The sequence below is a fragment of the Solanum pennellii genome, chromosome 1 (assembly GCF_001406875.1).
Source record: "Solanum pennellii chromosome 1, SPENNV200".
NCBI classification, from domain to species: domain Eukaryota; kingdom Viridiplantae; phylum Streptophyta; class Magnoliopsida; order Solanales; family Solanaceae; genus Solanum; species Solanum pennellii.
Genome location: NC_028637.1, coordinates 60,364,379 through 60,376,587, shown reverse-complemented (window position 1 = coordinate 60,376,587; position 12,209 = coordinate 60,364,379). Strand labels below are relative to the sequence as shown.

General features: G+C 36.2%; 1 protein-coding gene and 1 long non-coding RNA gene across 5 annotated transcripts in view; one reads left to right on the top strand and one right to left on the bottom strand.

The window, feature by feature from the left end:
- Positions 1–2,374, top strand: part of LOC107007841 (exportin-7) — a 51,722-nt gene extending 49,348 nt beyond the window's left edge. The window contains exons 27-29 of one of the 3 annotated variants that reach the window (XM_015206648.2): positions 841–939; positions 1,555–1,593; positions 1,808–2,374. In XM_015206648.2, coding sequence (XP_015062134.1) covers positions 841–939; positions 1,555–1,593; positions 1,808–1,945 — 276 coding nt within the window. In that variant the 3' untranslated portion in view covers positions 1,946–2,374. Of the gene's footprint in view, positions 1–840; positions 966–1,554; positions 1,594–1,807 lie in introns of all 3 variants that reach the window. The other 2 variants (XM_015206650.2, XM_027914055.1) reach the window with 2 other exon arrangements.
- A 6,797-nt stretch (positions 2,375–9,171) lies between these two features.
- On the bottom strand, positions 9,172–11,698 carry LOC114076772. 2 transcript variants are annotated; one of them, XR_003577799.1, is made up of 4 exons: positions 11,627–11,698; positions 9,828–10,253; positions 9,602–9,663; positions 9,172–9,491 (listed from the first exon to the last, which is right to left on the bottom strand). It is a non-coding gene; the product is annotated as an uncharacterized LOC114076772 (long non-coding RNA). The 2 variants fall into 2 exon arrangements; XR_003577789.1 differs by lacking the exon at positions 11,627–11,698 and having other exon boundaries at positions 9,828–10,360.
- Between the last annotated feature and the right edge of the window lie 511 nt (positions 11,699–12,209).

Sequence of the window (12,209 nt, the reverse complement as noted above, 5' to 3'; positions counted from 1 at the left end):
GGGGGGGGGGGGGGGGGAGATGTTAGACAATTAATGTATATAGTAAACTTTATGTTCCACATTGGAAAAAAGTGTATTATGTATTGTGTAGACTATATGTATATAGGAACTCATTGAACATGTGAACTCATGTCTTTGTGTAATGTGGTAGAGAACAGATCGTAATACATTTTTCCCTTGCCTTTACTTCTCAGATAAAACATAGATGTTTATTTTAAAATCTGTACTTTTGGCATAAGGGTATTACATGCTACAATTTTGGATAACTTAGAGAGCTTGGGACATTGTCAAAAAAATCGAATGTGTTTTTTGCTATCTATTGCTCCATTTTGATCTGTATTTTCATATTTCGTTGTCATTTTTCTTTTGCAACCCTTCTCTGAATAACTATCTTTGTGAGCAGAGGGTCTATCGGAAACAACCTCTTACCCTATAAAGGTAGGGATAAGATATACGTACATTTTAACCTTTCCAGACCCCATTTGTGGAATTACACTGTTTGTTGTTGAGGACATTGCCAAACTTCATATTCACTTCTTGTTCCCTTCATAGTACCTTCTTGGTACTGATTTTATGGTCTTTACCTTATCAATTGCCATTAGACCTTCTCCCTCTTGGAAACTAGCTAATCAAAAGGGGACACTTTTTCCATTTTACTTTTTTTGAAAGTCTCCCCTTGCTTGCCTTATTTATTATGGGAGTACAATGTTTATGGAAAGTATTATGCATTGGTTAAAACTTTTACCTCACAGTAGTAGGCTACTGAATTAGAAGGAAATAATGTCTCGTGAAATTGAACTTACTCATTTCTTTTGCCAACGTGATTCTTTTCCCTGATAGATATTGAAGACTCTGTTGGAGATTGTTCTATTTGAAGATTGTGGCAACCAGTGGAGCCTAAGTCGACCGATGCTGAGTATGATACTCATTAGCGAAGAGGTGACACTGATTTTTGTAGCACTAAGGTTCCTTTCTTTTTATTATTTCAAAAACTACAAGATGCAAACTTGACTATGACAGGCACACAGATAATGACACAGTATCTACAATCTTAATTTCATGAAATTATAGTAGTTACGAAAACAAAGCATAACTTTATGAATGTTGATTTAATCAGAAGATTTAATCCTGCATTTGCGTTTGAGATGTGTTCTTAGTTTTAAAAACTTCTATGTTAATTAAAGATCCAAAAATAGTCTCCCTATCCACTGTGCCAGATGTTGTTCCTCTGCATAGTCCATTGCTTCTTTCTAAAAAGTTGTCATGGTTTAATGGAGTTTCCTTATGACTAATATTCCTTGTTAAAGCAATCATTTTAATCCAGTGGATTATTCGACTTTTGATGCAAAGGATCTATAGAGGGGGCTAACCATTTCTATACCACCTGCACCACAGATTTCTTGATTTTTGCGATTTTGTCGATAGGACGAAATTATTTAGTGAATGCATTATATTATGAAAGCAAGAATGATTTAGATTCTACAATGTGCTCATAGTGGAGAGGAATTGTTGGTTATTAGTATACCTGATACGCTTATGACTCGCACCTTGCAGATGTTCTCAAACTTAAGAGCTCAGATTTTGTCTTCACAGGTATGACCAACAAATTTTTGTTAGGGATAATCTATTTTGTCTGTTTCTATGTTGTTGGTTTATTTGGTATCACTGTTACGAATAATCTTTCTTCCTGCTACAAGGCGGAAGAGGTGGATTGGTAGTATCATTGTATCATGTGGAGCAATCCTTGCGGGACTGATGACCGATTCACTTGTGCTGACAGCTCCCATTTATCCATTTTTATTTGCAGCCAGCAGACCAACAACACCGTCTTTCACTGTGCTTTGACAAACTTATGGCTGACATAACTCGAAGCTTGGATCAGAAGAACAGAGATAAGTTCTCCCACAATCTGACTAGATTCAGGAATGAGTTCCGAACCAGATAATCACAGTGATATCAGCAAGTGGTGAATCCGTTTAAACATACATACCAGCCTTCCTTGCTCCTGCCCAAGCACATACAAAAAGAAAAGACGTAACAGGGGAAGGGAGAGCCAAGGAAAAACAAACGACATGAAAAATAATTTCAAGAAAAATGAAATAGTGAAGTTGGCTGAAGTTTTGTTCTCCCTTTGTTTTTCCCCAGCTGGTGAAATCCATTCTGTGAGGTGATTCTGTCATTTTTTTGCTAAATCCGTGCTGTAATTTTTATCACAACAGTGTACAGTCCAACAACAGAAATCTTTCTTTTTGCTATTAAGAATTTGTAGATGAGCATCGTGCTAGATTATAAGAATCTAATTGGTGTAATGGTATTACCTATGCATTAGCTATAGAATTGTTTCATACTAATGGAGAGCCTGTTTTGCTCTTGAGCCTCTGCCCTTGCCACTTGGACTTTCATCAAATTACTATGCAGGATTGGCTTGGGTGTTTTATTTTGCCATACTTTTGGCAATCAAATTCCTTTTATTATTGTGACCGAAGAATCCTCCCATGGTCCACATTTGCCACTTTGATTGTAACAGGGCACGTAACGAGCCTGTATACTCGCAAGGAAAATCATTTAAACTAGGAAATGACTTGAACAATAAAGAATGATCTCACATGATTTCGAAATATAAATGCGGAAAAAATAGAAACATCAGTTTGAACACAAAAATCCATAGTATGCGAAGGACACAAAATCAATGGTGCAACTCTGATATAATGTTAGTCTGATACGATTGTCTGGCCAAAACTTGAATATAGATATACAGTAGCTGTTCCAACTGAACTTCGTTTATACTAAATGAATAGATATATTGTATTAGTATTATTAAAACTGAGACTTAATTGATTTTAAATCAATATGGATTTATATATATATCTATCTGTATCTATATTTTATATTCTATATTACTTTAAAAACATAAATTTCTAATATGAATGTTAAATTACTATAATATCCCTAACTTTGGTAGTGACTATTGTTAGGTAGTGGAGCCTGATTAATTTTAGGTTTTCCTATTTATTCTCTATTTTAGGCTTATTCTCTATTTTAGGCTTTCCTATTTATTCTCTATTTTAGGTTTTCCTATTTATTCTCTGTAACCAAAAATACTCTGATTTATTAATATAAAATTATAAATATACCTCACCGCCGTGAAAGTTTACTCACGGGGTTTTACCACGAAAAATTGGGTTTTCTCTCTCTCTCTCTAGATTTCTCATCTCTTTCTCTTGAAAGCTCTTGTGTTCTTCATTCATCTAGTGTGTGTGCGTGAATTCGATCCTAACAACTGGTATCAGAGCTAAGGAAATTCAACAGTTCAAAGCTTGGAATCGAGAAGTTTGATGGATCCGATTTCAGTTTCTGGAAGATGCAGATCGAAGATTATCTGTACCAGAAAGATCTTCACGAACCGTTGACCGGGGTGAAGCCGGAATCCATGACGGAGGAGAAGTGGAAACTCAAGGATCGCCAGGCTCTAGGGTTGATCCGGTTGACTTTGTCAAGAAACGTGGCGTTCAACATCGTGAAGGAGAAGACTACGTCCGGTCTGTTGAAGGCACTGTCAAACATGTATGAAAAACCATCGGCTATGAACAAGGTATATTTGATGCGTAGATTGTTCAATTTACAGATGTCTGAGAATGGATCCGTTTCTGATCATATAAACGAGTTCAATATGATTTTGAGTCAACTCAATTCTGTGGATATTAATTTTGAAGATGAAATTAAGGCGTTGATTTTGATGTCATCTCTGCCCGAGTCTTGGGATACTGTTGTTGCTGCGATTAGCAGTTCCCGTGGATCTGAGAAACTGAAGTTTGATGAAATCCGTGATGTTGTTCTTAGCGAAAGTATTCGCAAACGAGAAGTGGGAGATTCATCGGGCAGTGCTCTCAGCGTTGATCGAAGGGGGAGAAGTAAGACGAAAGGCCAAAATCAACATGGTCGATCAAAATCAAAGAATCGAGGAAAATCCCTGAACAGATCAAACGTGACTTGTTGGAACTGTGGAGAAAAAGGTCACTTTCGGACGAACTGTACAAAGCCAAAGAAGAAACAGAATCAGAAATTTGGAGATGACAATGATTCTGTAAATTCAGCAGAGGACATTGGGGATGCTCTAATCCTTAGTGTGAACAGCCCGGTTGAATCATGGATTTTGGATTCTGGTGCATCTTTCCATTCGTCTCCAAGCAAGGAGTTGTTCCAAAATTTCAAATCTGGAAATTTTGGAAAAGTATATCTTGCTGACAATAAAGCCTTAGAGATTGAAGGAAAGGGGGATGTTTGCATAAAGACCACCTCGGGAAACCAGTGGACATTGGAGGATGTCAGATATATTCCTGGGATCAAGAAAAATCTGATCTCTGTTGGTCAGTTGGATAGCACGGGATATGCAGCAGAGTTTGGGAAAGGTTCGTGGAAGATCGTGAAAGGTGCTATGGTAGTAGCTCGTGGCACCAAATCTGGAACCTTGTACACCACTGCAGGGTGTATAAACATGGCCGCTGTTGCTGAAGGTGCTTCCGGTTCATGTCTGTGGCATAACAGACTTGGACACATGAGTACTAAAGGAATGAAGATGCTGGTTGCAAAAGGAGCATTAGAGGGTCTGAAGTCTTTTGATATGGGTCTTTGCGAGAGCTGTGTTATGGGCAAACAGAAAAGAGTAAGCTTCACAAAGACTCCTAGAGAGCCAAAGAAAGTGCGGTTGGAAATGGTCCATACAGATGTTTGGGGACCATCTCCAGTATCATCACTTGGAGGATCCAGATTCTATGTTACCTTCATTGATGATTTCAGCAGGAAAGTATGGGTTTACTTCTTGAAGCATAAGTCAGATGTGTTTGCAACTTTCAAGAAGTGGAAAGCTGAAGTTGAGAATCAGACCGGTTTGAAAGTCAAATGCCTAAGGTCTGACAATGGAGGAGAGTATGACAAATCAGAGTTCAAGACATTCTGTGCAGCTGAGGGAATCAGATTGATGAGAACAGTTCCTGGTAAGGCAAGGCAGAATGGAATTGCTGAGAGGATGAACAGAACATTGAATGAGCGTGCAAGGAGTATGAGGATACACTGTGGGCTGCCCAAAACACTTTGGGCGGATGCTGTGAGCACAGCTGCATACTTGATCAACAGGGGACCATCAGTTCCTTTAGGGTTCAAGATTCCAGAGGAGGTGTGGACAGGAAAAGAACTCAAGTACTCACACTTGAGGACTTTTGGTTGCACTGCTTATGTTCATGTTGATCCAGAAAAGAGAGACAAGCTTGATGCCAAGGCTGTGAAGTGTTACTTCATAGGATATGGTTCTGATTTGTTTGGTTACAGGTTTTGGGATGACAAGAACAGAAAGATCCTGAGACATTGTGACGTGACATTTGATGAGTCTGTCCTGTACAAGGACAGAGAGCAGAAGGTTCTAGAGATTACAAAGCAAGTGGGAGTTGAGGTTGAGTTGGAGAAGAGTAACCCCAGAGATGTCGAAGCAGATACTCAACCAACTCCTACTGAAGAATCTGAAGTGGAGCAAGTTACACCTGAGCAGGTGTTAAGGAGATCATCCAGATCCATCAGGGCACCAGATAGGTATTCACCTTCATTACACTATCTATTGCTGACTGATGAGGGGGAACCAGAGTCTTTTGATGAGGCCCTACAGGTGGAGGATTCGATCAAGTGGGAGCAAGCCATGGATGATGAGATGAGGTCACTTGAGAAGAACGACACATGGGTGTTGACTGAGTTACCTGCAGGGAAGAGAGCTTTGCTGAACAAGTGGGTGTTCAGAATCAAGACTGAACCAGATGGCAAAAGAAGGTTCAAGGCTCGTTTAGTGGTTAAAGGATATTCACAAAGGAAAGGTATTGATTATGCTGAAATATTCTCTCCTGTTGTGAAGTTAACCTCTATTCGAATTCTGTTGAGTATTGTTGCATCGGAGAATTTGCATCTAGAGCAAATGGATGTAAAAACAGCATTTTTACATGGAGATCTGGACAAAGAGATCTATATGCAGCAACCGGAAGGATTTGTGGTTCCAGGCAAGGAACACATGGTGTGCAAGCTCACCAGGAGCTTGTATGGACTAAAGCAAGCACCAAGGCAGTGGTACAAGAAGTTTGACTCCTTCATGACCAAGAGTGGATTCTGCAAAGCTGAAAAGGATCCTTGTTGTTACTTCAAGAAATACACTGATTCATATGTCTTTCTACTCTTGTATGTGGATGATATGTTGATTGCAGGATCTAGTATGAGGGAGATTAACAATCTGAAGACAAGGTTGTCTGCAGCGTTTGAGATGAAAGATTTGGGTCCAGCAAAACAGATTTTGGGGATGAAGATTTCTCGGGATAGATCTGCTGGCACTTTAAATCTATCTCAGGAGTTGTACATTGAGAAGGTGCTGAGCAGATTCAGGGTTAATGATGCTAAACCCAGGACTACTCCATTGGCAAATCACTTTAAATTGTCAAAGGAGCAGTCACCCAAGACTGCCGAGGAGCGTGATCACATGGCACTTGTTCCATATGCTTCAGCAGTTGGTAGTTTGATGTATGCTATGGTCTGCACTAGACCTGATATAGCACATGCAGTGGGAGTTGTTAGCAGGTACATGGCGAACCCTGGGAAAGAGCATTGGGAAGCTGTGAAGTGGCTTCTGAGATATCTGAGAGGTACATCCAGTACTTCACTTTGTTTTGGCAAAGGCAAGGTGACTCTACAGGGTTTTGTGGATGCTGATCTTGGTGGGGATGTTGACTCGAGCAAGAGTACATCCGGGTACATTTACACCATAGGTGGAACAGCAGTGAGTTGGATGTCCAGGCTTCAGAAGTGTGTTTCTCTTTCATCTACTGAAGCTGAGTATGTGGCAATAGCTGAAGCTGGGAAAGAGATGATATGGCTGGCAGATTATCTTGAGGAATTGGGCAAGAAGCAGAGCGAGAAGATTCTTTACTCAGATAGCCAGAGTGCCATACAGTTGGTGAAAAATCCAGTCTATCATTCGAAGACAAAGCACATCAGAAGGCGATACCATTTCACTCGCAGGGCAGTGGAGGATGGTGATATGTGCTTGGAGAAGATAGAGGGTGCAAAGAACCCGGCAGACATGTTGATGAAATGTGTTGATGTTGGGAAACTGAGGTTATGTAAAACCTCGGTTGGTCTTCTGTAGTTGTTGCTACAGATGTTGCGGTGCGGTAAAGATGTTGATGATGAAGAGATTTTTTTTGAGAATGTATTTTTTGGATGACTGAGTCACTCTCCAAGTGGGAGAATTGTTAGGTAGTGGAGCCTGATTAATTTTAGGTTTTCCTATTTATTCTCTATTTTAGGCTTTCCTATTTATTCTCTATTTTAGGCTTTCCTATTTATTCTCTATTTTAGGTTTTCCTATTTATTCTCTGTAACCAAAAATACTCTGATTTATTAATATAAATATACCTCACTGCCGTGGAAGTTTACTCACGGGGTTTTACCACGAAAAATTGGGTTTTCTCTCTCTCTCTCTAGATTTCTCATCTCTTTCTCTTGAAAGCTCTTGTGTTCTTCATTCATCTAGTGTGTGTGCGTGAATTCGATCCTAACAACTATTTCGATAAGTTGTGATTTTTTTTCAAAGGGTTTGTGATTTTCAATGTTGTCATTTTTTTCAAAGAGTTCTGACTTTTTCAATAAGTTGTGATTTTTTTTCAAAGGATTGCGATTTTTCAATCAGTTGCAACTTTTTCAATATGTTGTGACTTTTCAGAAATGTCATGATTTTTCAGGTAAGATATAAAAAACACATGTTTTAATTTAATATTTTGAATTTTTAATTATTATGATGTAGAATATTTTTTTATGCAAATATCAAATATATATTCCTCTTTGTCTCAACATTTATGTGAGCACGTATGAAATATTGAGAGTCAAAATTTTTTAAGTTAATTGATATTACTATATTTTTGAAAATTTTAAATACATAACATACTTAAAAATAAAGTAGGCTTTAAAAGAATATTTCGGTTTTACAATAGGAGAAGCCAATATTCCTATGATGCAGATAATTTGTTGTCTCACTTTTGTATTTTGTCGAGCGTTGTGTGTAGATAATTTGATCACTTTGGTTCTAAGCTAGACGACTTTCATAGGACACCAATGTCAAAATTATGTAGAGAATTCAAGTTAGCATACAAATGTTTGATCTAGTATTTAACTAGGTCCTTATAATGCAAAGCCCAGGTGAGATCATAGAGAAATCAATTCAACATCATAATTCTAGTATTTGTGAAGATTTTGTTAGTTTGGTACAAATATGGCTTGATAAATTAAAGGTATTAATTATCTAATTCTTTTGATGCACTAGCCAGATCATAAAAATACAGGGAATTAACATTAGGGGACTAAATGTTCAGCAAGAGAGATCAACACCAAAAATGTCCCAGTTCAAATGGTCTCAAAGATCAAACTTAAACATAAACTAAGACTTGAATATTAATACAATAAAAAAACGAGATCTCAGACCAACTCGATTGGCAAATGTAAGCATTTTAGAAGGCAAAAACTAGATAAAAGCAAACCACATTAGGCCATAAGACCACAAAAGATATTCGAGAGATAGATAAAAGTAAACTATTGGAATAAGAATGCGGATAAACTATAAATGCTTAGTCATATCAGATGATCTTGGAAGCCTAGACGCGTAAATGATAACTTTAAACAGTATCAAACTTAAATGCAACACATGAATCACAACGCAAACGGAGTAGCATAGACTCAACAAAAATCAGGTAGCAGATTTAAGAAGGGGAACAACGAACAAAACTCAAAAGAGTAGCCAAGAAAACCGGCTGCAAACCCACAAGCTTCGGCTAGACCAATCACAAAATCAAGCAGCAGATCCGGGAATGGGAGCAACAAAGAAATAACAATTAAGGAAACGACTAAGAACTAAAGCAAATGACTAAGAACAGCAAGAACGACCAAAAAGCTACAAAATACTAACAGACCACAAATCTTCAAAGTTTTTAACTCGATATTATGACAACTCAAGGAAATGACTAAGAACAATTAAGAAACAATACCCATCACAGTAAGACATCGTCAACAGAAAGCTAAAGGAAACAACCACAAAATGAGGATTTGATAACATCAGAAGACAACACATCGAGATAGAAGAAGATACGAAGAGAAAAACCACCTAACAATTGCTCAATAACCCAACATCCTGAAAACTGCTCAATAACCATTTCATTTCAATCTTATTTCTATAAGTTTGATTATCCAGATCCTCACATGATCAGCTGGAGCAAATAATTTATAAATAATAAGTCTATTTTGACATTGAAAATTAAAAACATAACACTTCACATAATGTTAGTAAAATATCCTCTTAAAACTCCAACAGAAAAACTGCAAAACTACTCCAATAATCTTTAACCACCATGATCATCTGCATATTTTCTTCATCCAAACTAATATATACTCAAACGATCACCTAGACTTACAATCTATTAAAAAAAGATTATCAGCACGTGAACGAGTAACTAGACTTATAAATTAACTTTGTTAGATAATAAAGAATCGTAAAACTCTATTTCAATAAAGGGAAAGGAAATACCTATATATCAAAAGAATTGCAAAAAGCTTTGTCATTGAACTAATAGACACTCAAAGGAGCACCTGGACATTTTGAAAGGAAAAGAATTATTAGCACATCAATGAGTAATTAGATATTGAATCACTTGTTAACTCAACTTTGTTAGATCTCAACTAGCATAAAGTTGTTTTCAACGTAGAAAATTAATAGCAAAAATGGAGACTTAAGAATTCAATTGGTAAATTACCTTTTTTTAACTTCTTGCAATTTTCTGAACTTCCTCCAAATAATCTTGAACCTTCCATTCTTTAGAAGATGACTGTATCCATTGTTGAGTACAAATAAGTGCTTCTAATGTCTTTGGTTATAAAGAACTCTGATATGAATCAAGAATACGATCACCTATACTGAAAACTGATTCAGATGCAACAATGGACACGGGAATAGAAAGAATATCCCTTGCCATTTTTGATATAGTTGGATATATATATTCGATGAACTTTTCCACCAAGTCAAGATATTAAAATCATTAGGCTTCTCTACATTATCCATCAAATATTGATCAAGTTCAGATTTATTCCAGTGTTCTCCTCATCTTCTAAATGTTTTTCCTATTGAGAATGCAATATATCATCAACTTCACCCATCATGTTAGTGTCACCTCCAATGTTATCTGTAAAAGTTTTAGTTGAAGAATGATTATAGTGATTATACAAACGTTTTAACACACCTTCCACATTATCTGCCTTTAATTTTTTCTCTAAGGAGCTATATGCTTTGCTAAGAATAAAATTGACATATCACATCTTATACCTAAGATGCAACACAATAGCAATGAAGAACATGTTCAAATTTTCAGCTTTCTCAATATTCTCCCAATATTTATCAAACTTAACCTTCATCCAGCCATGTCAATCAAAATCAGATCTTCACTATAAGAGTACTCATTATAGAACTTCGAGCATTAAAAAAAATCATGAAAAAATAGATTAGAAGTAACATATAAGCTCCTGAAAATATTAAATTACTAATAGAAGATTTTAAGAAACTTTATAAAACCTTTGACAAACTGCCAATCATTTGTAGTTGGATGTCGTTTCAATTGACTTTGAAGACAATACTTTCAATAGTTATGATCATCCAAATGCATTCTTGCAAAGAGCTTTTCAAAATTTATAGCAGTTTCTAACATCATATATGTAGAATTCCACCTAGTTTAAACATCAAGACTTAAGATACCATGAGTGTCTAGCTTAGTCTTCTCAACATATGACTTGAAAGAGACAAACCTAGAAGCAGAAGACTTGACATATTTCACTGGATTCTTTATGCAAGAAATTGACTCAGTTTGTCATCTAAATCTTCTTTTACAATTATGTTCAAAATATGAGCATTACATCTAACATGTAAAAACTCATTTTTGTATATGACTTCTTTCCAATTCATCAATACGTGCCTTCAAATGCTTAATGGCAACATCATTGTCACAAGCATTATCCAAAGTCACTGTAAACAACTTTTCAATTTCCCAATCCAACAAACATGCTTCAATATCTTTAGCTATTACCCGTGGAGGTAATTCAAAATTAGGCAAAAATTAGGCCGTCAATTTTTTAAAAACCTTCCCCTTCAATAACTTTGAATGTATTTTCATCAATAATGGCAAATTCGGCAATGACCCTCCTGATATCCTCTACATAACCTTTTCTATAGAACTTGTTCCATTTTCTCGCTTCCCCCCTACTTTGATTGGTACAACTTTCAAGGTTGTATTCCTTCTATAAACAAATCTAAAGGGAGATTTGAGACGTATGTCAATTAAATGTGACCAGAATACAAAAGTTCCATTTATTGTCTCAACAATAAAGTGTTTTACACAATAGTTACACTTTGCTCTTCGTTTTCCTCCTTTACCAATAAATTAAGCAAAGTGATCCCAAATCTGTGATGTTTCTCTCCATGTATTACCATTTGTAGGATTACAATCTATTGGAGTTGTTCTTTTTTTATATTAAGGAGGATTGCAGAGATGAAGAATGCTTTTACCTTTTATTTTGAGGTGGATACAACCAGAGGATTGTCGATAATCATTTCTACATTAGCTCCAGCCGTAGTCTCCATCTATGAAATCAAAACACAAAAAATTAGAACTTGTGATAGCAGCAGCCACAATAAGTGACGATTTTCATTTATAAATTTATATTTGCAAGAAAGGTAAAAGGAAAACATGCCTGACTATCACCAAATAGATGAGCGTATGAATGAGAAGAATAAGAAGAGGAAAGATTGAGCAACTCTTTGGAAGGTTCAAAGATTAGAAAGTGAAAAGTGAGAATATGACTAGTTTCTAGGGTTTAAACTTTTAGGTTTATATTAGGCTTGGATCATTTCACCAATTAAGATAAATATATATTATAACTTACAAGTTATGAGCCCAATATGAATATATATCTAATTTGTACATATTGAAAATTAATAAAATTCATTTAAAAATATTTACAAAATAGATTATATAAATACTTTTATGCATAAAAGTTAAAATTATATATGTATTATGTCGGTTTGGGTGTTTCAGTTTGAATTTTTTTTATTAATATCAAACCAAATCAAGAATGAACGGTTTTTCTTT